Source organism: Papio anubis, chromosome X, assembly GCF_008728515.1.
Source record: "Papio anubis isolate 15944 chromosome X, Panubis1.0, whole genome shotgun sequence".
In the NCBI taxonomy this organism is placed as follows: domain Eukaryota; kingdom Metazoa; phylum Chordata; class Mammalia; order Primates; family Cercopithecidae; genus Papio; species Papio anubis.
The window spans coordinates 74,132,845-74,159,106 of record NC_044996.1 but is presented as its reverse complement, the minus strand read 5'-3'; the positions used below and the strand labels follow the sequence as shown (position 1 = coordinate 74,159,106).

At 42.1% G+C, this 26,262-nt stretch overlaps 1 protein-coding gene across 1 annotated transcript; it reads left to right on the top strand.

Moving 5' to 3' along the window:
• The first annotated feature begins 1,912 nt into the window (after positions 1-1,912).
• Positions 1,913-24,449, top strand: PGK1 (phosphoglycerate kinase 1). Its single transcript, XM_003917914.4, has 11 exons — positions 1,913-2,278; positions 7,815-7,865; positions 11,739-11,894; positions 12,011-12,155; positions 15,320-15,423; positions 16,058-16,177; positions 20,686-20,800; positions 21,046-21,225; positions 23,050-23,227; positions 23,504-23,602; positions 23,968-24,449. Exons 1-11 carry the CDS (start codon positions 2,214-2,216, stop codon positions 24,006-24,008), a joined length of 1,254 nt encoding a protein of 417 aa, XP_003917963.1. The 5' UTR covers positions 1,913-2,213; the 3' UTR covers positions 24,009-24,449.
• The last annotated feature ends 1,813 nt before the right edge of the window (positions 24,450-26,262 follow it).

Below are 26,262 nucleotides of genomic sequence, written 5' to 3'. Positions count from 1 at the left end.
CCTGAGTCAGTATACATATTTTCCCAGCACGGTGAATAAAAGTCAGTTGAATGAGAAATTGAAAGTACCTCTGATTGGTCCCCTCCTGCAACCAATCAGGCTGGTGGCAGGCCAAGTTTTCATTTGTATAGGAGTGTAACTGTGTAACTTCACTTCAGCTTCTGATTGGTCGCTTTCTGCAACCACTCAGACTGATCATGGACCACTACATCATTTGCATGGGGTGTAATGGGAAACCTCTAGAGGGTATTTAAACCCCAGAAACTTCTGTAATCAAGCTCTTGAGCTGCTTGCTCAGGCCTGCTCTCGCCCTGTGGAGTATACTTTTGAAACCGCCTTTGCAAAAATCATAACTGAGGAAATTATGACAGTGAAAGAGATCAGACCTAACCTACCCTATCTTCCTTCTAACTTCTAAAATGTCTTTGTTCATTCCTGGGTATAGGGCAAACTAGCCTTGGGAAGGAATTTATAGTGTAAACTCTGAGACAAAATTGATAATAGCCCTTTCCCCTTCTTGGCGGGGACCAGATTAGAAATTACGGTTTAGGGACCATGCAGCCTTTGGCTGCAAATGTCTGAACCTCCCCAAATTGCTCCTGGGAATAACATCACCATTGCAAAACCTAAGATCAGTGCTTGAGATGTTTTGCAGCCCCTGCATTCTCATGCAGCAGAGGACACCACCCAGACTGATAATCTAGCTCAACTAGCTCCAGGATCCTACCCAGGAAGAACTCACTTCTGCAAGAATTCACTTCGACCCCGTTAGTTCATCTTCATTCCGACCAATTAGCACTCCCCACTTTCCCAACCCATACCCGCCAAATTATCCTTAAAAACTCTGATTCCGGAATGCTCAGGGAGACTGATTTGAGTGATGATAAAACTCTGGTCTCCCGCACAACCGCTCTGCCTGAATTACTCTTTCGCCATTGCAATTTCCCTGTCTTGATAAATCAGCTCTGTCTAGGCAGCGGACAAAGTGAACCCATTGGGCGGTTACACTTTCGTTTTCAATACATCTCTGCTTTTATTGCTTAATTCTTTCCTTGCTTTGTGCATTTTGTCCCGTTCTTAGTTCAAGGCTCCAAGAATTTGGACACCCCCACAGGTAACAAAACTACAGGTACCCGCCACCACGTCTAGCTAACTTTTTGTATTTTTAGTAGAGATGGGGTTTTGCCATGTTGCTCAGGCTGGGTTTATTTTTTATTTTTTTATTTTTTGTATTTTTAGTAGAGATGGGGTTTTGCTATGTTGCTCAGGCTGGTCTCGAACCACCTGGCTCGAGCAGTCCGCCAGCCTTGGCCTCCCAAAGTGCCGGGATTAAAGGCGTGGGCCAAGGCGCTTGGCCCACTAAACTTCTTTGTGCATCAGCTACTTCATTTGCCTAATGAGGATGAAAGTAGTCACTTCTGCGTTTTGTGAGCTTTGGTTAATACACGAAAAATGCCATATCTGTTTGCCATTAGCATCCATCATGCCATAACCAAAAAAATTACATTGCATTTTTATTTTTAAAAAGGTGGGGGCCAGAGTGGACCTGGGCCTTTTCCAACTTATGAGAGGTCTCTTATTAAGTAAGCCTTAAGTAGCAGAATTCCATGAAGGGAGCTGGGAAACCAAGATTTTCTAAAAGGAGGTGGTATTTGCATTAATCCTGGCAGGGCAGCTGCGAATTCCACGGGATTGGGGGTGGCGCCTTCTCCAAGGCAGTCCTGGGCTTACGCTGGGCTGCGGCTGCTCCGGGCGCGCTTCCGGGAAACGCAGCGGCGCCGACCTTGGGTCTCGCACATTCTTCACGTCCGTTCGTAGCGTCACCCGGATCTTCGCCGCTTCACTTGTGGGCCCCTCGGCGACGCTTCCCGCTCCGCCCCTAAGTCGGGAAGGTTCTTTGCGGTTCGCGGCGTGCCGGACGTGACAAACGGAAGCCGCACGTCTCACTAGTACCTTCGCAGACGGACAGCGCCAGGGAGCAATGGCAGCGCGCCGACCGCGATGGGCCGTGGCCAATAGCGGCTGCTCTGCACGGCGCGCCGGGAGCAGCGGCCGGGAAGGGGCGGTGCGGGAGGCGGGGTGTGGGGCGGCAGTGCAGCGCCTGTTCCTGCCCGCGTGGTGTTCGGCATTCTTCTCGTCTCCCGAGCGCACGTCTGCGGTAGGCTCCCTGGTTGTCCGAATCACCGACCTCTCTTCCCAGCTGTATTTCCAAAATGTCGCTTTCTAATAAGCTGACGCTGGACAAACTGGATGTTAAAGGGAAGCGGGTCGTTATGAGGTAATTCTGCACGTTTGCCCGCGTGGCCTCTGTGCTCTGTCGCAAACCTCTTTGGCCTGAGCCGACTTGTTCTCTCGTCTGCTCTACGTCGCTTTTTGCTTTTGGCTGGGCCCCACGGGTCCTAGGCTTGGAGGGCGAGGCTGCTCACGGGTTTGGTGGTTTCTAGCCGCATTTTCTGCAGCCCAGAAAGCAGCCGAAACCCCCTTCGGGGATGGGTCCCACTAAGGAAGGGCTGAGATTGCTGCTGGGACCCATTTTATCCTTTTTCCTATTGGTGAAATGCAGTTCCGTTGCCTCCACCTCCCAGTCGGCGAGATGAGACTTAATGCTTATCCTGCAAATCTCTAGGCTTCAAGGAAGGGACCTTGAAAGGTCATTTTGTTAATTTCCCTTCCCCCACACTCCTAGACCGTCGCAGACAAATGAGAAACGGCCCACATCTCACAGGTCCCTGCACAAAAGGATATCTTTCCAAGAGGATGTTGATTTAACTGTTCAGGAGTAGACCCCCCAGTCCCCCGCCCCTAAAGAATTGGGGTGGGAGGGTAGGGCGGGGCGCACCGGAGGAGGCCCTGCAGAGCTTATGTAACAGGCCTCTGCTGCCCTGCAGCGTGGTATCGTTGGACTCTTGGGCACAGGATTTGCATCAGGATTGTGACATACTAGGTAATGGTAGAGCAGGGTGTGGCTGCTCATACTTGCTGGCCTCCAACCTCATCCCCACGTGTGGCTAGAAAAGCAGAATTTTGAAAGTGGGGGAAGGTTCCTTGTGCACTTTGGGTCTCTTACTCTGCTCATGTGGATCTCTGGTCACTTGCCAACAGGGCTTCTCTCTTATCTGCCAGAATTGTTGGTATAGTGTGGAGCTTTTACCTTTATCCTTTTTGTCACGTGTGGTATATTTGTGCATGCCAGGAGCAAGGTGCAGGAGGATGAGTCGGTATGTAACTGATGGACTTGACTGTTCATATACCTTAACAGGATCCAAGAGTGGTGTTTTTGAGGGGTCATAAAGGTTTCTGTTGATAGCATTTTGCAACCTTGACCTTTTTGGGAAGTGGTTGATTGATGGGTAGGCATGTGGCTGGTGTAATCTAGCCCCTTTTCCAATTTGGGCTGGTTCAAATGAGGGCTTGTGTTGGATATTAACAGACACATAAGTCAGTAGGAGATCTTCCTTTACTCTAACTTTAAACATACGAGGACACGTTTGAGTTAGGGAAGTGTATGGGTACTCTAAAAGTACATGTAGCTCTCCCCTTCTCTCTAATTTCACTTTGGTCAGTATTACTTTGCAGGTAACCTCTGCCCTGCTGTGGAGATAGAATAATCCAATAATTTATGTCCATGAAAAATACCTGATTTCCACATTTCCCCAAATGGCATAGGCCTTTGTAATCTGGACAAAGTAGGAATCACAGCCATGTTAGTACTAGAAGAGTGCCCTTTCTGGCCCTCATATAATCCTAATAAAAGGGGATAGACCCTGTAAAAAACAGGACAGGTGGACATTGGCATGCAACTAGCTTTTAGGTTTTAATTAGTTCCTTGCATCTCCCCTGTGTTCGAGGCTGATTCTTCCAGATGCATGGACCAACTAAAAGACAAGGAGTGGGACATCATGCGGATAACCTTCCTATAATTGCAGTCTTGGGCTTTATTTCCTCTCTCTGTAGGGAAACTGGCTTGAAGAAGCTAGCTGGGGGTGGGATTGTAGGAGCTGCTTAACTTTTCTCCTTCTGGACCTAATAAAGTTTCTTTTAGCACACACCAACCCAAAGCCTTGAAATGATTGGCTAGTCATGTTTTGCCGATGGAAAATGACCTGTTCAGGGTCACTGAACTACTAAGGTGGTGGTGGCAGAGCTGGGAGTAGAATTTGGGTCTCCTTGGCTATCAGCTAGATCCTCTAGATCAGCTAGATATTCGAGACAATATCAGCTAGATATTCGAGACAATGACCAAGGATACGTTGAAATAGACCTTTCTCCTGTAATAGACTTTTCTCCTGTAATCTGGATACCTTCTTATTTAGGCTGAGGACAGGAAGTTACATCGTTCCCTGATTATTAATGTGTTTCTTTTGAACAGAGAGTTTCATTGTAGGCCTACTTTTTTGGAGGTGCCTAGGCAGCCATGTGGTGTCAGCTCAATTCTTTTTTGTTTCAACGTGGTGGTTGCTGGCAGTGTTTCCGGAGTGGGGCTTCCTGAGTTGAGTAGTGGCTGCCTCATTTGTCGTCTTTGTCCTGCAGAAGTGAACTCTGGTATTTGCTGACTCTTCTGGTCCACTGGTTTGGATTGCCAAGGGAAATTGTTTTGTTGAAGGAAAACGGGGTAGCCAGAAACCTCTGACTTGTTAATTACCAGGTTCCATCTCAGTTTTTTAGGACTCCCCAGTTGACTTTACACCCTCTTTGAATACACTTCTGCTTATTTTTGTGGTAATTTCCTTTCTTTCTCTCATAGGTTGCCAGTCATCCTTTGCTTGCACTTCCTTTTTGCTTGCTCCTGCCTGTTTTTTTTTTAAACCTCACTGGTTTTCTCCAACCTGTTGTAACTTGTAAAGAAACTGCTTTGATGTAGTGGGAAGAGAAACAGGAAAAAATTGAGAGCAGAGAAAAAGTCTCTAAGACACCCACAATATCCCAGTTTTCCATGTGGGGCAGTGAAGGACATGGTTCCTTTGAGAGTTTTTAATGGAACTGGACCTGGGACCTGAGATTTCAGGGGATAGAGACTTGATATTCTTATTCCAGCTAAACCAGTATATTTTTAATGTTTTATTTTGAAATAATTAAAGATTCTTGGGAGGTTACGAAGTTAGAGAGGTCTTGTGTTCACCCATTTTCCCCCAATGAATGCATCTTACCTAATTATAGTACAATATCAAAAGTAGGAAATTGCATTGGTATAAAGTGTGTATGGTTCTATGCCATTTTTACGTGCATAGATTTGTGTAACCACCACCACAATCAAGATACAGAACTATTCATTCAATCACCACCAAGATCTCCTTCTTGCTACCCCTTTATAATAATAACCAACCTGTTTCCTAACTCCTGGTAACTACTGATCTATCCACTGTTTCTAAAATTTTGTCACTTCAAAAATACTATACAGATAGAATCACTTGGTGTATAACCTTTTGGGATTAACTTTTTTCACTTAGCATAATGTCCTCAAAATTTATCCACATTGTCACATGTATCAAAAGTTCATTCCTGTGTATTCTTGAGTAGTAGTCCGTGATATGGATGTATCATAGTTTCTTTAACTATCATTGAAGGGTATTAGGGTTGTTTCTGATTTGGGGCTATTACAAATAAAGCTGCTGTGAACATTTGTATACAAGTCTTGGTATGGACATATGCTGTCATTTTTCATGGGTAAACACCTAGGAGTGGAATTGCTGGGCCACATCCTTTTGAGGTATCCCCAGACTGTTTTCCAAGGTGGCTGCAGCATTTTACATTTCTACCAGCAGTATGTGAATAATGAGTTTCTCTGCATCATTACCAGCACTTGGTGGTGCTATTATTTTTTATTTTAGTTATTCTTCGTTCTGATGGCTATGTAGTAATAACTGACTTTGTGCCTGAAGTAAAGCTCAGGAGTGTTATAAGGAAACGAAAAAAAAAAAAAAAAAAGGAAATTGTGCATATTTTATGTAAAATGGAACCAGTAGAATCTGTAGGCAAGAGCAGTTTCTGTGTTGGAGTCCTCAGAGGAGAAGTAAAAGCAGAGCTGTTTGAGTGTAGGAGATGAGGGGAGGTAATCCAGAGGGCATTGAGGAGAGAGTATAAACCAAGTCTAATTCATTAGTAAGCTGACACCATGGCAGCTAGGGTAGATGAGACAGATTCTTAGGTGTCTCTGCCCAAAGATATTCCTCTCTGTAAGGGTCAGGGGTAGAGAGTAGCACTGCAAGAAGTGGCTTGTGCCCATCCTTTTGCCATTAGTCCTTTTGAGCATAGGCCTTCTGGGAGGTTGCATGGGGCAAAATGACCCATGGTAATGGGATACTCTCTCTTCTTTGGAATGTACTTTAAGGCTGGCAGGCACCTTGTTCAGGATATTTAAAGAAGACAGAGAATCAAGTGGCCTGAAGCAAAGTAGAGTGTATTTCTTTCATCAGAGGCTTACTGTCTTTAATTTTGAAGACTTTAAAACATGTTTTAATATAGAATTATTTTTCCTCAACCTACCTTTGGAAAGGCTGTTTCTTCAGTGAGGTGCATTGGAGTTCAGGCCTAGTGGATATAGGAAATTGGTGGTCTTCTCAGTATGTCTGTAGGAGTTTGTAATTGCCTTAGCCTTAGAGAGGAAGGGGTATTTAAAAAGGCAGATGAAAAAGATGGAGGCTTATAATCAAGGATAGCAGCGGTCTTCTTGATTAGGTCATACTTCGCTGTAGTCCCTTTGCAAGTGATGCTAGCTAGCTGTTTTTAGTAGTGGTTGATGTACTTGTCAAATCACAGAATTACATGTTGGGGAAACATATAACAACAACTAACACTTTTATGGCACTTACTGTGTGTCGGGTACACTTCTAAGCACTTTACAAATTGCTGGCTGACTTAAGTCTCTCAATAACTACGAGGTAGATACTGTCATCCCCATGAGAAAAAAATCACTTAAAAATGATCATGGTAGGCACAGAATATAGCTACTATACATTATTGTTTTCATTCACATTGAAGTAGGCTGAGGTTCCAAGGAGTTCAGAATAATTGGTTCTTAAGAATGGTAACACAGTAATCTGTTGGGTAAGAGAGACTGCAGTGCATTATTATCTTGTGTCATCTTGATTACTTCCCTTCTAATTTGCCTGTTTGTCAGGTGGGCTGGGGCACATGTCCCACCCTCTCTTCTCAGGCTTTTTGAAAGAGGCTGTCTTATGTTAGTGTGTATTGCTTGAAGGACCCCTAGTCTTAAGGCCCCAGACTTTCTCCAAAAAGAATGATTTTTCTCTTAGTGTGTTTTATTTTTCCAGTTAATTTTTTTCTCCAGTCATGTTAGTTTCACAAGGACCCAGAAATAGTATCAAGGGAATTAGGATCAAGATGCATTCCTTATTATTCCTCACCCCTCCAGCTGCTACCCAGATACTATCGTGCCAGACCCAGACAGATATCTTTTTAGATGTAACTGGCTTTAGCTTGCCAGATCTTCAGGGCTAGTTCCTGTGATTTAAGTTAGGTTTTATTTTTTAAAAATTCTTTTAAAAGTATGAATACATACCTAAAAGGGCACAAATCACAATTTCAAAGAATTACCACAGAATGAGCACATTTGTATGATCACTGAGGTTAAGAGATAGAACATTACCAGAACCCCAAAGCCTCTGGTGTCCTATCCCAGTCACCACTCCCTCCATCCTCCCCATGACTAACGACTATTTTAACTTTTAATGCCACTGATTATTTTTAAGATGAGATTTGAATTTCCGACTTATTTAACTGGTTCATTAAAAGTGCATCTCCTAATCTTTGATGGAACAATAAGTTGATCATGGTCTTGAATCTTTCTTTTTTAGAGTCGACTTCAATGTTCCTATGAAGAACAACCAGATAACAAACAACCAGAGGTAAGGTCCCTGCTAAGCCTTGGGCTGGGTTTAAATGTGTGGGTACATAGGATGAAACGTTTTTCCTTTCATATTGTGTTATGGAACTGTAGCAACTTGAGACATGTGATTTTGGCTTTCTATCAACCCACTATCTGATCTGCTTTCTTATTTATGAGAATATACAAATGTAAGCAAAATCTTAAGAAAGTGTAAGAATATACAAATGTAAGCAAAAATCTTTTTTTTTTTTTTTTGAGACGGAGTCTCGCTCTGTCGCCCAGGCTGGAGTGCAGTGGCCGGATCTCAGCTCACTGCAAGCTCCGCCTCCCAGGTTTACGCCATTCTGCCGCCTCAGCCTCCCGAGTAGCTGGGACTACAGACGCCCGCCACCTCGCCCGGCTAGTTTTTTGTATTTTTAGTAGAGACGGGGTTTCACCGTGTTAGCCAGGATGGTCTCGATCTCCTGACCTCGTGATCCACCCGCCTTGGCCTCCCAAAGTGCTGGGATTACAGGCTTGAGCCACCGCACCCGGCCCCTGTAAGCAAAATCTTAAGAAAATTAGAAGAATTTGGAGTTCATTTTCCTTTTTTTGAGATAGGGTCTCACTCTGTCACCCAGACTGGAGTGTAGTGATGTAATCACGGTTCACTGCAGCCTTAACCTTCTGGGCTCAAGCAATCCTCTGGCCTCAGCTTCCCGACTAGCTGGGAAAACAGATGCATGCCACTACGCCTGGTTAAATTAAAACAATATGTTTTTGTAGAGATGGGGTCTCACTGTGTTGCCTAGGCTTGTTCTCAAACTCCTGGACTCAAGTGATCCTCCTGTCTTGGCTTCCTAAAGTGCTGGGACCACAGGTGTGAGCCACCACACCTGGCAGAGGTATTCATTTTTAAAGAATATAAAAGCTGGCTGGGTGCGGTGGCTCACACCTGTAATCCCAGCACTTTGGAAGGCCGAGGCAGGAGGATTGCTTGAGGCCAGTAGTTCGAGAACAGCCTGGCCAACATAGTGAGACATCATCTCTATAAAACACACAAAAATAAAAAGAATATAAAAGTTTACAGTTACTTGGCTTCTCTTGCAAATTAAGAACTATGTAAGAGAAGGATTTTAAAAGTACCAGTAGTTATTAAGGTTATGTGTAGTTTTACAAGCCCTCATTCCAGATGGCTCAGATAAAGTCAATTTTTGAGAATTTTCATCTGTTTTTGCTTCCAAAAAACAAACAGGAAAGACTTCGGAAGTACATTTTCAGTCAGTTTAGCTGCTCCAATGTCTTGGATCCTAGATTCAGAAACAGAAATTTTAAGTGAGAGTACTGTTCTTGCTTTTGACTAGATTGTAAAAAGTCTTTATTTATTTTTGTCTTTACTTTTTAAGTTTTGATTTTAGTAGAATATATATATATATATGGGTTACATGAGATATTTTGATACAAGCATGCAGTACATAATAATCACATCAGGTTAAATGGGGTATCCATCAAGAAGGTTTTTATTTAATTTTTTTTTTTTTTTTTGAGACAGGGCCTTGTTCTGTCGCCCAGGCTGGAGTGCAATGGCACGATCTTGGCTCACTGCAATCTCTGCCTCCTGGGCTCAAGTGATCCTCCCATCTCAGCCTCCCAGGGAGCTGGGACCACAGGTGTGGGCCACCACACCTGGCTACTTTTTTGTATTTTTTTTTTTTTGTAGAGACAGGGTTTTGCCATGTTGCCCAGGCTGGCCTTGAATTCCTGGACCCTGCCCACCTTGGCCTCTCAAAGTGCTGGGATTACAGGCGTGAGCTACTGTGCTCAGCCTATTTTAAATTTTAAATGAAGGGTTGTACTGGCAAGGTGCTTTCCGATGATGTAGACCAGTGGCATCTAATAGAAATATAATGTGAGCCAAATTGTATTAATTAAATTAAAGGGACATTTAACTTTTTTGGTACTAAGTCTTTAAGATCTGGCATGTGTTTTTATACTTACAGCACATCTCAATTTGATCTAGTTATATATCTGGTACTCAACAGACACACAGACTTAAATGACTGTCATATTGGATGGTGCAGGTCTAGACCCAGAACATTTTCAGGTATTCGTCCCAGAATAGAGCCTGTCATTTTGCCAAGCACATCCCTTATATCTGTTAAATATTAATAGCATAAGATATTTTAGAAATACAACTTTTTTAATCATTCCATTCTTTGCTCAGATGTCATCTTATCACACTGTCCCTGGCCATCTTATCTAAAAATCTCCTCTACCATTGTTCTCCGATTATTTTTGTCCTCAAAAGTAGGGAGACAAAAATGAGGAACAATGGTGTGTTTTTTTCTGTATCTCACCATCTGATGTATTACATGTACACACACATACGTACATGTTTATTGTCTCTCTCCATTAGAATTTCACTTCCATGAGAACATAGACTTTTTAAAAAAGTTTTCCGTTTCATTCTCAGAACCTGGAATGATGCCTGGCACAAAAGAAGCATTCAGTAACTATTTGGTGAATAAATAAATGCTTTTCTTTATCAATTTTAATTTCTTATAAACTGGCAAAATGGCAAGTTAGTAGCAGGTTTGTAACAAAACTTTTAAATGTCTAAAGGGAGTTAATTTTTTGGTTAATTTATAATGGAATAAACGTGATACATTATGGAAACCAAGCTCTGTACAGTGCAATTATTTTTTCCTACATAAAAAAGTGACTTAGTATCTATTAATATAATAGGTGCAGAAAAGTTACTACATGTTTTTGATTTTTCCCCAAATTTCCTTTGATGGTTTCAAGATTTGAGAATTTTATGTATTTTCCATAGTCATATAAGAAGAGTGTGTTCAGGGGTCCCCCAGGACCACCCACATATCTCATGATGATTTACTAGGATTCAGAGTTGTTCTCATGGCTGAAGTGTATTACAGTGAAAGAATGCATGACAAGATTAGGAAGAGGAAAAGACCATGGGGCTGTCTAGAGAAATCCATGGGCTTCCAGTTTCCCGTGAGGGGACACATCAAGTGTTTTTCTTCAGCTGTGAAAAATGCAGTAATTGTCTGCAATGTTTCTGCCTGGAGAAGCCTGCTAGAGACTCAGATCCCAAGATTTTTGTTGGAAACTGGTCATGTAGGTATCCTCTGCCTAGCAACTACCAAAATTCCAAACTTTGGCTGGGTGTGGTGGCTCATGCCTGTATTCCCAGCAGTTTGGGAGGCTGAGGCCGGCAGATAACTCGAGCCCAGGAGTTCAAGACCAGCCTGGACAACATGGCAAAACCCCTACAAAAAATACAAAAATTAGCTGGGCATGGTGGTGCATTCCTGTAATTCCAGCGACTTGGGAGGCTGAGGTGGGAAGATCACCTGAGCCCCCGGGGAGGTTGAAGCTGCAGTGAGCCGAGATTGTGCCTCTCCACTCCAGCCTGCTGGGTGACAGAGTGAGACCCTGTCTCAAAAAAAAAAAAAAAAACAAAAACTAGACTTCTAGAGTGGGGCAGGTGTTCAGCATAAATCACCATGTTTGTATAGACAGTCTAGGAAGAGTGAATAGCCCTTGTCGGTCTTGTCACTTGTCAGTTAACTTTGAAAGCCAAGTTCCCAGATACCAGCCAGGATCCAATCTTGCAAACAGGCCCTTCTGTAGATAGCAGCCTCAGGCCTGCTGTGTTAACTGTTTTCTGTGAAAGGGGCAGATACATAATGAGATTGTACAATCCTAGGTGGAGGGTTGGCATTGTATTTAACTTCTTCCCCTAAGGACCACCACTGAATTACTGATAAGTAGATTTGAAGGAACTTGGAGAAGAAAAGGAACTTTATGCTTTATGAGGTTATCAATAAAGTAGTTCCCACTAATTTCTAGGACTAACTTCTTTCTGTTTGTTGTCTCTTTTTGGTTGCAGGATTAAGGCTGCTGTCCCAAGCATCAAATTCTGCTTGGACAATGGAGCCAAGTCGGTAGTCCTTATGAGCCACTTAGGCCGGCCTGATGGTGTCCCTATGCCTGACAAGTACTCCTTAGAGCCAGTTGCTGTAGAACTCAAGTCTCTGCTGGGCAAGTAAGTGCCAGGCTCTGGTGCTGGTAGACTTTGTGGTGGGGGAGGTTGTCAAGCACGTTGTTACTGGTTCTTAACTTTCAGACTGCTCAAGTGTCTTCATTTCTTCCTCTCCTCAGGGATGTTCTGTTCTTGAAGGACTGTGTAGGCCCAGAAGTGGAGAAAGCCTGTGCCAACCCAGCTGCTGGGTCTGTCATCCTGCTGGAGAACCTCCGCTTTCATGTAGAGGAAGAAGGGAAGGGAAAAGATGCTTCTGGGAACAAAGTAGGACCTGTGATTTTGACATTATTGGGGATGAGGGCCTGAGTCTGTAAGAGACTGTGGTTGAAGAATAGAGAAAGCTCATTTATTTTTCCTTAGACACCTTTTATTGAAGTATACAATGCACAGCTTGATGGAGTATCTCAAAGTAAACACACTTGTGTAACCACCACCTAGGTCAAGGGATAGAATATTACCAGCATCCCAGAAGCCCTCCTTCATGTTCACGTGGTGTTTAAATATGTTTGAAAAATATGTGAACACCTTTGTTGTGGAAGAGTATTCAAAAGTGAATATGATGGTCATGATGATGTCACCTTGGATTTAAGGCATTTTCTTAAGACGTATAAACCATGTTCCTTTAAATCTCTTTAAGATAAAGAGGTACAGGTATCACCTTATTTCATAAAGAAACTAAGGCTCAAAAAAAAAAAAACTTTAGTTTCTGAAAGGCAGTCATATGATTAAAGTTAGAGGCAGTGGTGCTGTTGGTGGGCTTTAGAGCTCAGCCCATTCAGTCAGCAAACTTTTTCTGTAAATGGCCAGATAGTTAATATTTTAGGCTTTCTGTGTTGTGCAGTCACTTCCGTCTGCATATAGTCTCTGTTGGAACTACTCATCTCTGCCGATGTTGTGCAAAAGCAGCCTAGATAACTCACCAAACAGATTACTGTGAACTGACAACCGGAATTCAAATATTCAGTGATAAAACTGTCTCTTTGCAGATGATTTTGAATTTGCCCATTGGCTAGAAAGGAAGCTGAAGGCATTTTTTAGTACTTTCCACTATTCTGGTCTTTAGTGTCTCAGAGAACAAGATGCTCTGTGTCTAGTATCTCAGTCTCCTTTGGCTTCTCACATTTCTTAAGGTCATTGGGAGTGCCTGCTTTCAAGCAGTTTCTTTTTTTAGCACCAAAGGTGCTGGTCTTGCCTTATCCTGCTTTTGGCATGGTCTTGCTACAGTATTAGGAGTCAAATGCTGACCTAAAATTTGGTGTCCTTTTAAACTGGAATTCATGATGCATGAACTCTAGGGCTTAGAAGTGGCAGGAAACAACGGGCAAATTGAAGCAAAACTTTTTATTTAGGAAATGATGAGCTGACTGTGCTAGTCTATGACTGTTTTATTTAATTGACTTGACATTCACTATCCAATGGCTTTTAATACCTGAAATTTCAGGAGTCAGTCCCAAGTTCAAAATGGATTAAAAAAACAAAGTGAGGCTGGGCACGGTGCCTCACACCTGTACCAGCACTTTGGGAGGCTGAGGTGGGTGGATCATGAGGTCAGGAGTTCGAGACCAGCCTGGCCAACATGGTGAAGCTCCGTTTCTACTAAAAATACAAAAAAGTTGGGCATGGTGGCAATTGCCTGTAATCCCAGCTACTCGGGAGGCTGAGGCAGGAGAATTGGTTGAACCGAGGAGGTGGAGGTTGCAGTGAGCTGAGTTTGCGCCACTGCATTCCAGCCTGGGCGACAGGGCAAGACTCTGTCTCAAAAAAACCACAAAAACAAAGTGAGGACATGAGGACATAAACATTTTCCCTTTATCCAAAGTGCCCACATTGATCTTTTAAGGGCCTTCTCTTTCTTCTAGTTATTTGCAGATCAGTAAATGAGAAATGAGTTCTGATTGATACTGTTTATTTCCATGGCACCTTTATTCATGAAGAGCTTTCAGTTTACCCCGTTTTTCCTTAAATATCTTTTTAAAGAGACAGGGTCTTGTTCTGTTTCCCATGGTGGAGTGCAGTGGCATGATCCTAACTCATTGCAGCCTCAAACTTGTGGGCTGAAGTGATCCTCCTGCTTCATCCTCACAAGAAGCTAGGACTACAGGCACATACCACCATGCCCAACTGACTTTTACTTTTTTTTTTTCCTGGTAGAGACGGGGTCTTGCTATGTTGCCCAGGCTCATCTCAAACTCCTGGGCTTAAGTGATCCTCCCATGTTGGCCTCCCAAAGTGTTGGGATTATAGGTGTGAGCTACTGCCCCTGGCCTCCTTAAATAGTTCTTAAACGGAGGGGTTGTTATGCCTTTTTGACAGAAGGGAAAATTTCAGAGAGAGCAACTTCCCAAAGGTTACACAATGAATTAGTGTCAGAGCTGGACATAGAACTCAGGTCTCCTTACATTTGAGCATTGTTATCATTACTACATGTGTCATCTTCCAATCACTAGTGGCAGATGTTATTCTATTCTAGAGAGGTTATGGGAGTGCCACAATCTTCAATTTTAGCATTAGTGCCTCAGCAATTCTTTGGGTATTTAGGGAAAAGCCCCATTTTTTATGGCAGTCCATAAAAAATGGACTCCTTGATACATAGGAGCATAGGAGTGGGCAGTGACTAAAATGAACATCCGCTTTGTGCTTTGTACTCTTCTGTGTCATGTCTCCTTTCTTCCGGCTTGCTTCCTGTGCATCTTTGCTTAATCTCCTGCCAGAGACTCTCTGTTTTGCTTATCCTCCCATCTTGCTTTCTGTCCCTTTTGGGGTATCCCTTGATGGCAAGCTGACATTTCAAAGCTCTATGTTTAACTTCTACATTTTCTTCCTCTCTCTTTTTGTAGAAGTGTATTTCTTGTGTTCTCAGATGCCCAGCTTCCAGAGAAGACCATAAAATACCTCTTTGTCAATGTAAAGTGTTTCTGAAGTCCTTTTCTGTTGTCATGTTTCCATCTGCCTTCTCTGTCCCAGCTTGCCCTTGTTGCTTTTATAAGGAATATGTGTGAGAGCCCCTTTCACTTCGCAGAAAGGCCTTGGTAGCCAGCAGCTTGAGTCAAGTATGATACTATCACAAGGAGAATGTTTAAAATGAGGAACTAAGTCAAGGAGAGGGAAGGATAATCAGAACCTTGAGCTGAAGGCTGGGGAGAGGCTAGTGGGATGTTGTTAACTTCATGTGATTAGAGGTTAAGCCATTGTTCAGGAATATTAGGTTTGCAATTTGAGGGAAGTTAAGGGAGAGTAGAAACATGCAGAAATGACCAAAGTACCTGGAATATTTGGAAGAAAGAACACATCCTACTGCTGGTTGTAAAAAATCACTGTCCCACCTACTCAGGGTCTTTAGAGATGTTTAAGAGGACTCTTGGTGTATGAAATGCTTTTATAGTTGTCTTTGGAGCCATCACATTTTCTGTTTTTGTTTTTCTCTATAGGTTAAAGCCGAGCCAGCCAAAATAGAAGCTTTCCGAGCTTCACTTTCCAAGCTAGGGGATGTCTACGTCAATGATGCTTTTGGCACTGCTCACAGAGCCCACAGGTACCAAGAACCTTGTTGACTACCACATTAAGAACAGCATTCCTGTTTACTTGAGTAGCCCAAGCTCTGAGTTGCTTTTGGAGAGTCCTGTATTATACTGTAATCCTTTCAGCTTCTCTAATTGGAACTGCCACTGTGGCTCTTGTTGAGTAGCTCTCATCCAAAGAGGAAATAAAGGTAAAAAAATGTTGGTGACTGTAGAGCCTTTTGTGGAGTTTCAGGAAGAGGTTGCTCTTTCTCTCCTTAGATACTTTGTACAGAGTTATCCTTTTATGAACGTTATAAGATCAGACTCTCATGCTGTCAGTAGGAAGCAAATTGAGGAATCCTCTTCTGCTATCATCAACCGGCCAATTACTTATCTGTGATTTGCCCTTTGGCCTGCTGAAGAGTGTTAACTGGGTATCTTAAATTCTACCTAAGTTCAATACTTTTTGCTCTTTCCCCTTGACCTTGCACTATTAGTTAAAAATCTTATCTTGTACCTAAGTGTTTTTTGTTGCAATGTAGGGATGAAAACCATGATTTCTTGCAGTCCAAAAGTAGAACTGTTTTAGTGATAAGGAGCTGGCCTCTAGGACTAGGAGGAATAATAGGGATTGACTAGAATTTGAATGTCTTTGATCTTTTCTAGCTCCATGGTAGGAGTCAATCTGCCACAGAAGGCTGGAGGATTTTTGATGAAGAAGGAGCTGAACTACTTTGCCAAGGCCTTGGAGAGCCCAGAGCGACCTTTCCTGGCCATCCTGGGCGGGTATGAAGAACTCTTTAAGATCATGCTTTAAGTATTGTTTGCCTGGTAGTAGGCCATAACTTGGGTGGTTTATTGCCATACAGCTCAGTCACACTGGGTAACTGAGGAGAATTTAATAAAGGAACTACAGGCTGGGCATGGTGGCTCACACCTGTAATCCCAGCACTTTGAGAGGGCCCAGGCAGGAAGATCGCTTGAGCCCAGGAGTTTGAGACAGGCCCAGGCAACAAAGTGAGACCCCATGTCTACAAAAAAAATTAGCTGGGCGGTGGTGGTATGCACCTGTGGTCCCAGCTACCAGAGAGGCTGAAGTGGGAGGATCACTTGAGCCTGGGAGGTAGCGGCTGCAGTGCACTGTGATCAAGCCACTGCACTTCAGCCTGGGTGACAGAGCAAGACCTTGTTTCAAAATGAGTGAATGAATCAATGAATGAATAAATAAATAAATAAAATACAGAGGTGTGGGTAGGGTTCAGGGAAACCGCAAAGGGACAGTACAGTAATTTGGGGCTAGCAACAGGCATCACCATCTCTAGGCCTGAAGGGACAAATGGAGGGGAATGGTTATCAGAATTCAGAGAGGACAGTTGGTGTGGAGAGAGCTATCCGATGGGAACTGTAGCCTTTGGTCAAAGGACACAAGATCTGGTAGGGAGGGGGAGTGAGGGCAATAAATACTCTAATCTTTCAGTCTCCTGCTGCTGCACTCCCTCCTACCTCAATTTGGCTGAAACCCAAATGGAAACCAGAGGGCAAGAAAACTCCTTGATGTAGTCCATGCAGATCCGCCTCCTGTGACACAACAGGGTAGAGAAGGATAGAAGATGGCTCTGCAGGGAAGAATGGGAAAGATCCACTATAGGTGCTCATCTAGCAATTTTGAAGTGCTTGAGCCTTTTACATACATACAACCTGGCAGGGTATAACTATGAAAACCTCTTCATATGTGTTTAATATATAATTTAGACCTAATTTCTCCAGATTACATACCTATTTTATTTTTTCTCCTATAGGGTAAGGCAGCAAGTAGATAATGATTTTCTAATGGCTTAGTTAAAAATAGAAATTTCAGAATTGAGGGTTGAGAGGAGGATAAATTTTAGGTGATAAAGCAGGGATAGAGAGCCAGCACTGCTTGGATAAGACAACTTCCTGTGACTTGGTGTGGTGATCTAGGTAACAGCCTCTTTATGGCTGGAGGCCCATTACCCTTCTATGAGCAGAGTTTTTTCCCCCAGGGGAGTGAACATACTATTTCCTGATGAAAATTGACTCTGGAGTTGGGTGTCAATTTCAGGTAGTATAGTTGCTTATACCATTTGGCTCTGTGTCTCCAGCCAAATCTCATCTTGAATTATAATCCCCATGTGTTGTGGGAGGGACCTGGTGATTGGATCCTGGGGGCGGTTCCCCCCATTACTGTTCTTGTGATAGTGAGTTCTCACTAGATTTGATGGTTTAAAAGTGTTTGGCAGTTCCCCCCTCGCTTGCCTCTCTTTTGCCAGTAGTAAGATAACTTGCTTCCCCTTTGCCTTCTGCCATGATTGTAAATTTCCTGAGGCCTTTCCAGCCATGGGGAACTGTGAGTCAATTAAACCTTTCTTTATAAATTACCAAGTCTCAGGTAGTTCTTTATAGCATTGTGAAAATGGGCTAATACAGTTGCTCTCTAGGCGTTATGAGCCCAGTTTCAGAGTCTTAAAAATAACTCACGTAGATACAGGTTGTTGTGTCTTGTTCTTGGAAAAAGATATATATTCCTGGGCTTTGTTCTCCAACTTTCTGTAGACCTGGAATATGGGAGTGAGTGCCACCTAGTGCCACCTTATGGTTAGGTTTTTAGGTTCAGACTGAAATAGCTGTTATGGGGAAGTGGATATGAGATTTTTTTACCACCTTTCTTGCAGTGTAGTTTTCCTAGGCCATTAACAGTTTTTGGGAAAACTTTTATTTTTTATTAAACAAGCTTTATTGTAATAAACACTCATATGTACAGAAGTTGAGAGAATAGTATAGTAAACTCCCAGGTACCCATTACCCTGTTTCAACAATTAATTGACATTTTTGCTAATCTTGTTTCTTTTATGTCCTAACTCTGTTTTGTCAGGAATGTATATACACATATATATACACACACACATATATATGTATTTATTACTGACAAAGTGAATACAAGTGATATAAATATGTATGTATGTGTGTATCTCTCTCTCTCTCTCTCTCTTTTTTTTTTTTCTGCTGCCCAGGCTGAAGTGCAGTGGCATGATCACAGCTCACTGCAGCTTTGACCTTCTGGGCTCAAGCGATCCTCCCACCTCAACCTCCCGAGTAGCTGGGACTACAGGCATGCATCACCATGCCCGGCTAATTTTTGAATTTTTTTTGTAGAGACAGGGTCTCACTATGTTGCCCAGGCTGGTCTCAAACTCCTGGGCTCAGGCGATCTGACTGCCTTGGTCTCCCAAAGTGTTGAGATTACAGGTGTGAGCTTGTGCCTGTAATGTTTTTAAGTTAGCCTTAGACATCATATACTTTCACTTATGTAGGTTTGAGTATCTCTTATCTGAAATGCTTGGGACCATAAGTGTTTTGGATTTCAGATTTATTTTTGGATTTTGGAATATTTGCATGGTACTTACTAGTTGAGGATCCTAATCTGAAAATATGAAATCTGAAATGTTCCAATGATATTTCCTTTGAGCTCAAACAGTTTTGATCTTGGAGGATTTCAGATTTTTGGAATAGGGATCCTCAACCTGTAATACTCCTGTATACCTCTTGTAACTGATAAGCAGATTTCTTTTAAATAATCACCATATTATACCTAACAAATTTAGCAGTTTTGTTACTATCATCTAATACCCAGTCTGTATTCAGATGTTCTTGATCATCTCAGAAGTGTCTTTTTACAGTTGGTTTGTTTGAATAAGGATTCAGATGAAGTCCATGCATTGCCTTTGGCTGTTAGGTATCTCTTGTAATAATCCCCTATTTATTATTTTCATTTTGTTGATTTGTTGATGAAACAGGCATTCGAGCTGTAAGCTATTCTTTAGAAGAAATTGAACTCCTTTCTAACTGCTTTCTTCCGTGTGTGTGTGTGTGTGTGTGTATGTGTGTATGTGTGTGTATTTAAAACAATCTATCTTTATCCTTGGTGGTAACCAATCTTTACAACTGAAATAAATAGTAAATAGTTTCTTGCCATCCGTTCACCCACATCACTGTTGTTTCATACCTCCTTTTCACAAATCCTAGCATAGGGTCTCTCACCGGATAGGCATTATCTTGTTTATTGAATGAAGAAAGAAACAGACGCAAGGTGATTTGTCCATGTAAGTGGGATTTAGTTATATGGGAATATTTATGGAAGGCAAGCTATTACTTTGTTTCTCTTTAGTTTGGATCTTTTTTGTCTCATAGGGAGATGAAAGATAAATTTGTGTTTATCTTATTTCCATCTACTAGAAAATAAACTCCCAAAGGGTAGGGTTCTTTCTGTTGCCTTTGCCCTCTGATGTTTCTCAAAGACCTAGAATAGTGCTTGGCACAGAGTAGGTGCCCAGTAAATGTGTTGAATTGGGTGATCCAACAAAAATAAATGCCATAATGAAAATATCCCGGCTGGGCATGGTGGCTTAGGCATGTAACCCTAGTGCTTTGGAAGGCCAATACAGGAGGATCACTTGAGCTCAGGAGTTTGAGACTAGCCTGGGCAACATAGTGAGATCTTGTCTCTACAAAAAAATTTAAAAAGAAAAATTATCCAGGGGTAGTGTTGTATGCCTGTAGTCACAGCTACTTGAGAGGCTGAAGCTACAAGAGGATTACTTTAGCCTAGGAGTTCCAGGTTACAGTGAGCTATGATTGTACCACTGCACTCTAGCCTCGGCAACAGAGGGAGACTTTATGTTGAAAAGACAGAGAAAAAAAATGTCCCAGCAACTGAGCATAGGGTATGACTTCAGGAATATCTATTTTTGTTCAGTATATATTTATTTAGTATACAGTCTGATCCCTGCTCTAAGGTTAGGATAATTCTGAGTGTCTCCAGGATCCCACAGTTAGCAATCGTGCTTAGACACAATTAGCAACCTTGATGCTCTGAATTGTGTGTGTGTGTGTTGGGGAGTGTGCAAAATAGATTTGGAACCCATAGTTTCCTTAGATAAGAGTAGGTCTTCTGAGCCCTACTTAAACAAAGAATATGGATTTAAATCTGTTGTCCGTCAGCTTCTAGGTGGAATTAAAAAAAAAATGTACTGATGGTAATTGGGGTGAGGAATTTTTAAAAAGAGGTACTGATGTCTGGAGCCATACCTTAAAAGGATTTCTTAGAAATGGATTGAGTTTTTGGGTTGGAGAAACATAGAGCAAAGTTAGGCAGTACTTTTGTCACTTTGAGACTTTCTTTGTTCCTGTGCCTTGAAATAGAAACTCAGGTTCTATGTAATATCACTTCTCTAGTCCATTGTTTTTTAAGTGATGATTCTTGCTTTCTCTTCTAGAGCTAAAGTTGCAGACAAGATCCAGTTGATCAATAATATGCTGGACAAAGTCAACGAGATGATTATTGGTGGCGGAATGGCTTTTACCTTCCTTAAGGTGCTCAACAACATGGAGGTAGGAAACCAATGCCAAGTGGATGTGAAATAGCTCTCCATGATAATAGCAGGTTATATAAATGTAAAAAGAAAACAATCTTTTAACATGAGCCCTGTAAACTCCCATTTTTATTTATTTTGGCAAGTCTTTTGTCTTTGCATTGTTCCTTTATACTGTATTGTGTCTGGTTCCTGTCTGCTTTATGAGGCAGTCTTGTTCTTAGTATAGATGCTGACCTCCATCATTTTGGCTCCCCTATGTAGATTGGCACTTCTCTGTTTGATGAAGAGGGAGCCAAGATTGTCAAAGACCTAATGTCCAAAGCTGAGAAGAATGGTGTGAAGATTACCTTGCCTGTTGACTTTGTCACTGCTGACAAGTTTGATGAGAATGCCAAGACTGGCCAAGCCACTGTGGCTTCTGGCATACCTGCTGGCTGGATGGTGAGTCACTTGAGTGGGTTGGTAGTGTGAGTGAATAGAAACTTTGTGGTATCAATCATTCATTGATTCAGCCGATCAACAAGCATTTTAAAACAATCTCTATCAATCTCTATAGGAGATCTCTGCCAGAGAGGGCTCTGAATGTTGCAGTGAGTCCCTCATTATGGAAGAATCCATGGGAGAAAAGCAGTGCTATTGGATTACTGGCCTTCAGTAATGTGTTGCAAAACCTTTTTTTTTTTTTTGAGTCGGAGTCTCACTGTGTCAGCAGGCTGGAGTGCAATGGCACGATCTCAGCTCACTGCAACCTCTGCCTCCCAGGTTCAAGCAATTCTCCTGCCTCACCCTCCCCAGTAGCTGGGAGGTGTGCACCACCATGCCCAGCTAATTTTTGTATTTTTCGTAGAGACGGGGTTCCACCATGTTGGTCAGGATGATCTTGATCTCTTGATCTCATGATCCACCCGCTTCAGCCTCCCAAAGTGCTGGGATTACAGGCGTGAGCCACTGTGCCTGGCCCATTTTTAGTTTTATCTGTTTTTTCTTCATCTGTTTAATGTGTATTAAGTACTTACTATGTGCTGAAGATAGTGTCATGTACTTTCAAGGTTTGGGTTGTTTTGGATTATGTTGCTATCTAGAAAGCTATATAAGAAAACTTTCTCAGCCGGGCGCGGTGGCTCAAGCCTGTAATCCCAGCACTTTGGGAGGCTGAGACGGGCGGATCACAAGGTCAGGAGATCGAGACCATCCTGGCTAACACGGTGAAACCCCGTCTCTACTAAAAAATACAAAAAAACTAGCCGGGCGAGGTGGCGGGCGCCTGTGGTCCCAGCTACTCCGGAGGCTGAGGCCGGAGAATGGCGTAAACCCGGGAGGCGGAGCTTGCAGTGAGCTGAGATCCGGCCACTGCACTCCAGCCTGGGCGACAGAGCCAGACTCAGTCTCAAAAAAAAAAAAAAAAAAAAAAAAAAAGAAAACTTTCTCATATGAAAAAATTAATAAGTATACTGATTACAATCAGGGAGAAATGTAAGTGTATATTAAAGACTAATATAGTTGATTTTAGGGTGCTCTAAATATCATTTTGATTGCTGTGTAAAATTATATCATGTTTTTACCATGCTAGTTTGCTTATTTTTCTTTTGTCAGGCATTCATGTATTATTTAGTTCAGTGTTTCTCAAAGTGTGTTCCTAAGACCAGCAGTATCAGTATCATTTTTGGAACTTGTTAAAAATGCAAGTTCTTGGGCCCCACCCCAGACCTACTGAATCAGGAACTGGGGGTGGGTCCCAACAGTCTGTGTTTGAATAAGCCCTCCTGGTGATTCTCATGCATAGCAAAGTTTGAGTACTACTGATCTAGTTCACTGTCATTCTCAACACTATTGACATCTGTTTTTTTGTGGGGGACTGTTGAATTGTAAGGTTGTTGAAAGCATCCTTGGCCACTAGATGCCAGTAGCACCCTCCCAAGTTGCAACAACAACACTATCTCTAGACATTGCCACATGCCTATCTATTGTGAAGGGGCAGAACTGACCCTGGTTGAGAACCATTGATCTAGTCTTCACTAACATAAATAGTGTGGCTAAGAATGTCTTTATTAAATAACTTTTGAGGTTTTCCTTTAGTCTTGATCTTCCATACAGCAGAATTTTTTAGTACAAAGGGCATGAACAGGTTTATAATTTTAAAGACTGAAGGGTACCATTTGGTTCTAGAAGAAACTTTGATGTGCAGCCCTGAGTTCTGTTCTTGGTGGAGGTGGTGTTTAAGTAGCTTTTCTTGATAGCTCATCTTCTCTCACCTCTACCCCTCAGGGTTTGGACTGTGGTCCTGAAAGCAGCAAGAAGTATGCTGAGGCTGTCACTCGGGCTAAGCAGATTGTGTGGAATGGTCCTGTGGGGGTATTTGAATGGGAAGCTTTTGCCCAGGGAACCAAAGCCCTCATGGATGAGGTGGTGAAAGCCACTTCTAGGGGCTGCATCACCATCATAGGTAAGTGGTACTATACAAAGCTACTACCAGTATAAGCTGGCAGAATTCTGATCAGAGGAAGGTGGAATGGAGAACTTCTGTGTCTCTTTATTCTGGATAAATCTTAAGAACTAAACAGGTAGATAATTTACAGAGAAGCCTCTTGGTAAGTTAGAGTTGGGGTTTATCAGCTACCTTTTGGATTGGAGAGCACACTGCCTTACAGTTTTGGTGCCAATCCGTTTTTTTTCTTTTCTTTTCTCTCTCTTCCCTTTTTACCTGGCTTTCATTCAACAGGTGGTGGAGACACTGCCACTTGCTGTGCCAAATGGAACACGGAGGATAAAGTCAGCCATGTGAGCACTGGGGGTGGTGCCAGTTTGGAGCTCCTGGAAGGTGAGGTTCTTCTGTTTTTTGACTTGTTTGGGAGAAGGGCGGGACTGTGTAGTGAGAGGTGGGTAGAATGGAGTGGAGAAAGTTAGTAGGTAGTGTTGTCATTAGCAGTCATTACTAGCTGGGCAGTACAGAGGAACTTCAGATAAAGCTTCTGGCATCCGCTGAGGCGGAGAGGGACAGATAGAAATTTGTTCTGAGAGTTATGGTCTAGTAGACCTGGAATCCAAAATGTAAAAGTTGGCCAACTCCTGGCCATATATCCTAAAAAAGAGCTGGCATGTTATTGGGAGGATAAAGTGGGGGAGATCTGGCTTACTGGGCACTATAGTAATGTTGTCTATGTATGTGTGCTCTCTCAAAAACAGGTAAAGTCCTTCCTGGGGTGGATGCTCTCAGCAATATTTAGTACTTTCCTGCCTTTTAGTTCCTGTGCACAGCCCCTAAGTCAATTTAGCATTTTCTGCAACTCCAGTTGGCATTAGCTAAAACCTTCCATGTCAAGGTTCAGCTAGTGGCCAAGAGATGCAGTGCCAGGAACCCTTAAACAGTTGCACAGCATCTCAGCTCATCTTTACTGCACCCTGGATTTGCCTACATTCTTCAAGATCCCATTTGAATTTCTTAGTGACTAAACATTGTGCATTCTAGAGTGCATATATTTATATTTTGCCTGTTAAAACCAAGTGAGCTGTGTTAGCTTAGTTCTCTTTTGATGTAGGCTATTATGATTAGCTTTGTCACTGTTTCACTACTCAGCATGGAAACAAGATGAAATTCCATTTGTAGGTAGGGAGACAAAATTGATAATCCATTAAATAAACAATAAAAGTGTCCACTGAAACCGTGATTTATTTTTTCCTGTCATACTTTGTTAGGAAGGGTGAGAATAGAAACTTGAGGAACGGATCAGATATCTACATTGCTGAATGCGAGAAGTGGGGCAGCAGCAGTGGAGAGATGGGACAATTAGATAAATGTCTTTTCTTTATCAAGGTCCTACTTTATGGCAGACATTGTGCTAGTGCTTTTATTCCAACTTTTATGTCTATCAGTTACACATGATCATAATTTAAAAAGTCAAGGCTTGTAACAAAAAAGCCCCAGCCCATTCCTCCCATTCAAGATTCCCACTCCCCAGAGGTGACCACTTTCAACTCTTGAGTTTTTCAGGTATATACCTCCATGTTTCTAAGTAATATGCTTATATTGTTCACTTATTTTTTAAAATTTTTTAAAGAAATCTATCTTTCATACCATGGAGGAAGGCTCTGTTTCACATATATTTCTATTTCTTCATTCTCAGTATAGTTTTGTCGCAATTATAGATTAGATCAAAAGTCTTCATACCTAATACTCACAGCTGAGCTATGTAGTATGCATGATTGAATTTACTTATGTAACTTTTATTGTCTTTGGCGTTAACAGTGTTTAAAAAAATTTTCTTTTTCTGTGTATACCCATCAGTGATTCATTCCCAAATCTTCCAGAAGTGTGTCTCAATATATTAAAACATATTGAATAATCCTTGTTAGAGTTATCCCTGCAGGAGTCCTTGGTGCTCCTTTTCCAATTTGTACTTGATGCCCTCTAAGTAAGCTGTACAGCTAGCTATTGCTCTGGGATTTCCTGTAACCTTCTTGGGGATTCCTTTTACCTCCTGTGTTAGACTCCTGTTTTCTGGATTCCCCCTTTTCCCTCTTTCTTGGTCTACTTTTTGTAGAACACAAGACTCTACTAGCTTCCTGAGAAAGGGTGCCTGGGAGGCAAGATCTCTAAGACTTTGTAAGTCTGAAAATATCTTTATTCGACCCGTATGCTTGATTCCTAGTTTGGCTATATATAGAATTTTAGCTTGAGTATCACTTTTTGAGACTCGAAGCCACTGTTTCATTGTCACTGTTGAGAATCTAATGGCCATTTGGATTCTTTCATCATCTTTATAATTTTACCTTCCTATCTCTTTCCTGTCCTTTTAATGGAGTTTTGGGAGAGAGCAAAGGTAAACTTGATTTGAAAAAGCCATGTCTGACCAGAAATTCTGTGCTGGCAAGATATATATTTCACCTTTAGGGACAAAGAAATAGTTAAACTTTTGGACAGGACCACAGAGCTACTGAGTAACGGCAGGGATTCAAGTCCAGGTTTGTCTGGTTCCAGTGGCTGTTGCTTTTCCAATGTGCCTCCCTCCCTGACATAATGCTTCTAGACTATAGATGCTTCTAGACTATTTTGTTTAACCCTCGATAGAATAGCAAAAGAAAATTTTGGTGGTTGCTCTGAACAAAACAAATTTGAAAGCTCAAGTTTTTTCTTACTTCATTTGTATTTTAGTTAATACTGTACCCATATTTGTAGTTAATTTTAAATTGCACCATGTTTCTGCATACCTCTAAGGGTACTCAGGAATTCTAGTCCAATTTTTTTGACTTTTTTTCCTACTGATTACCTTTCCTCCAACATTTAAAAAATTATTTCAAATGGAACTGAAAGAAGCATAAACTCCCATAAACCCAGCAGCTAGACTCTACAGTTGCCAACATTATCTATCCAACAATCTCCGACTGTACCTTTTAAGTACTTTCTACTGGACTGTTTCCAGGATCACCCCCCATTTATTTGGGTTGTTAACCTAAAGAACGAATGGGGGAAACTCCAGTCGT

Bases quoted from the DNA above. Each gene is read 5' to 3' on its own strand.
- PGK1 (XM_003917914.4), top strand. From the start codon at position 2,214: ATGTCGCTTTCTAATAAGCTGACGCTGGACAAACTGGATGTTAAAGGG. The intron at 7,866-11,738 runs GTAAGGTCCCTG...TTTTGGTTGCAG, and splicing joins CAGATAACAAACAACCAGAG to GATTAAGGCTGCTGTCCCAA. The intron at 23,603-23,967 runs GTGAGGTTCTTC...TCTCAAAAACAG, and splicing joins CAGTTTGGAGCTCCTGGAAG to GTAAAGTCCTTCCTGGGGTG.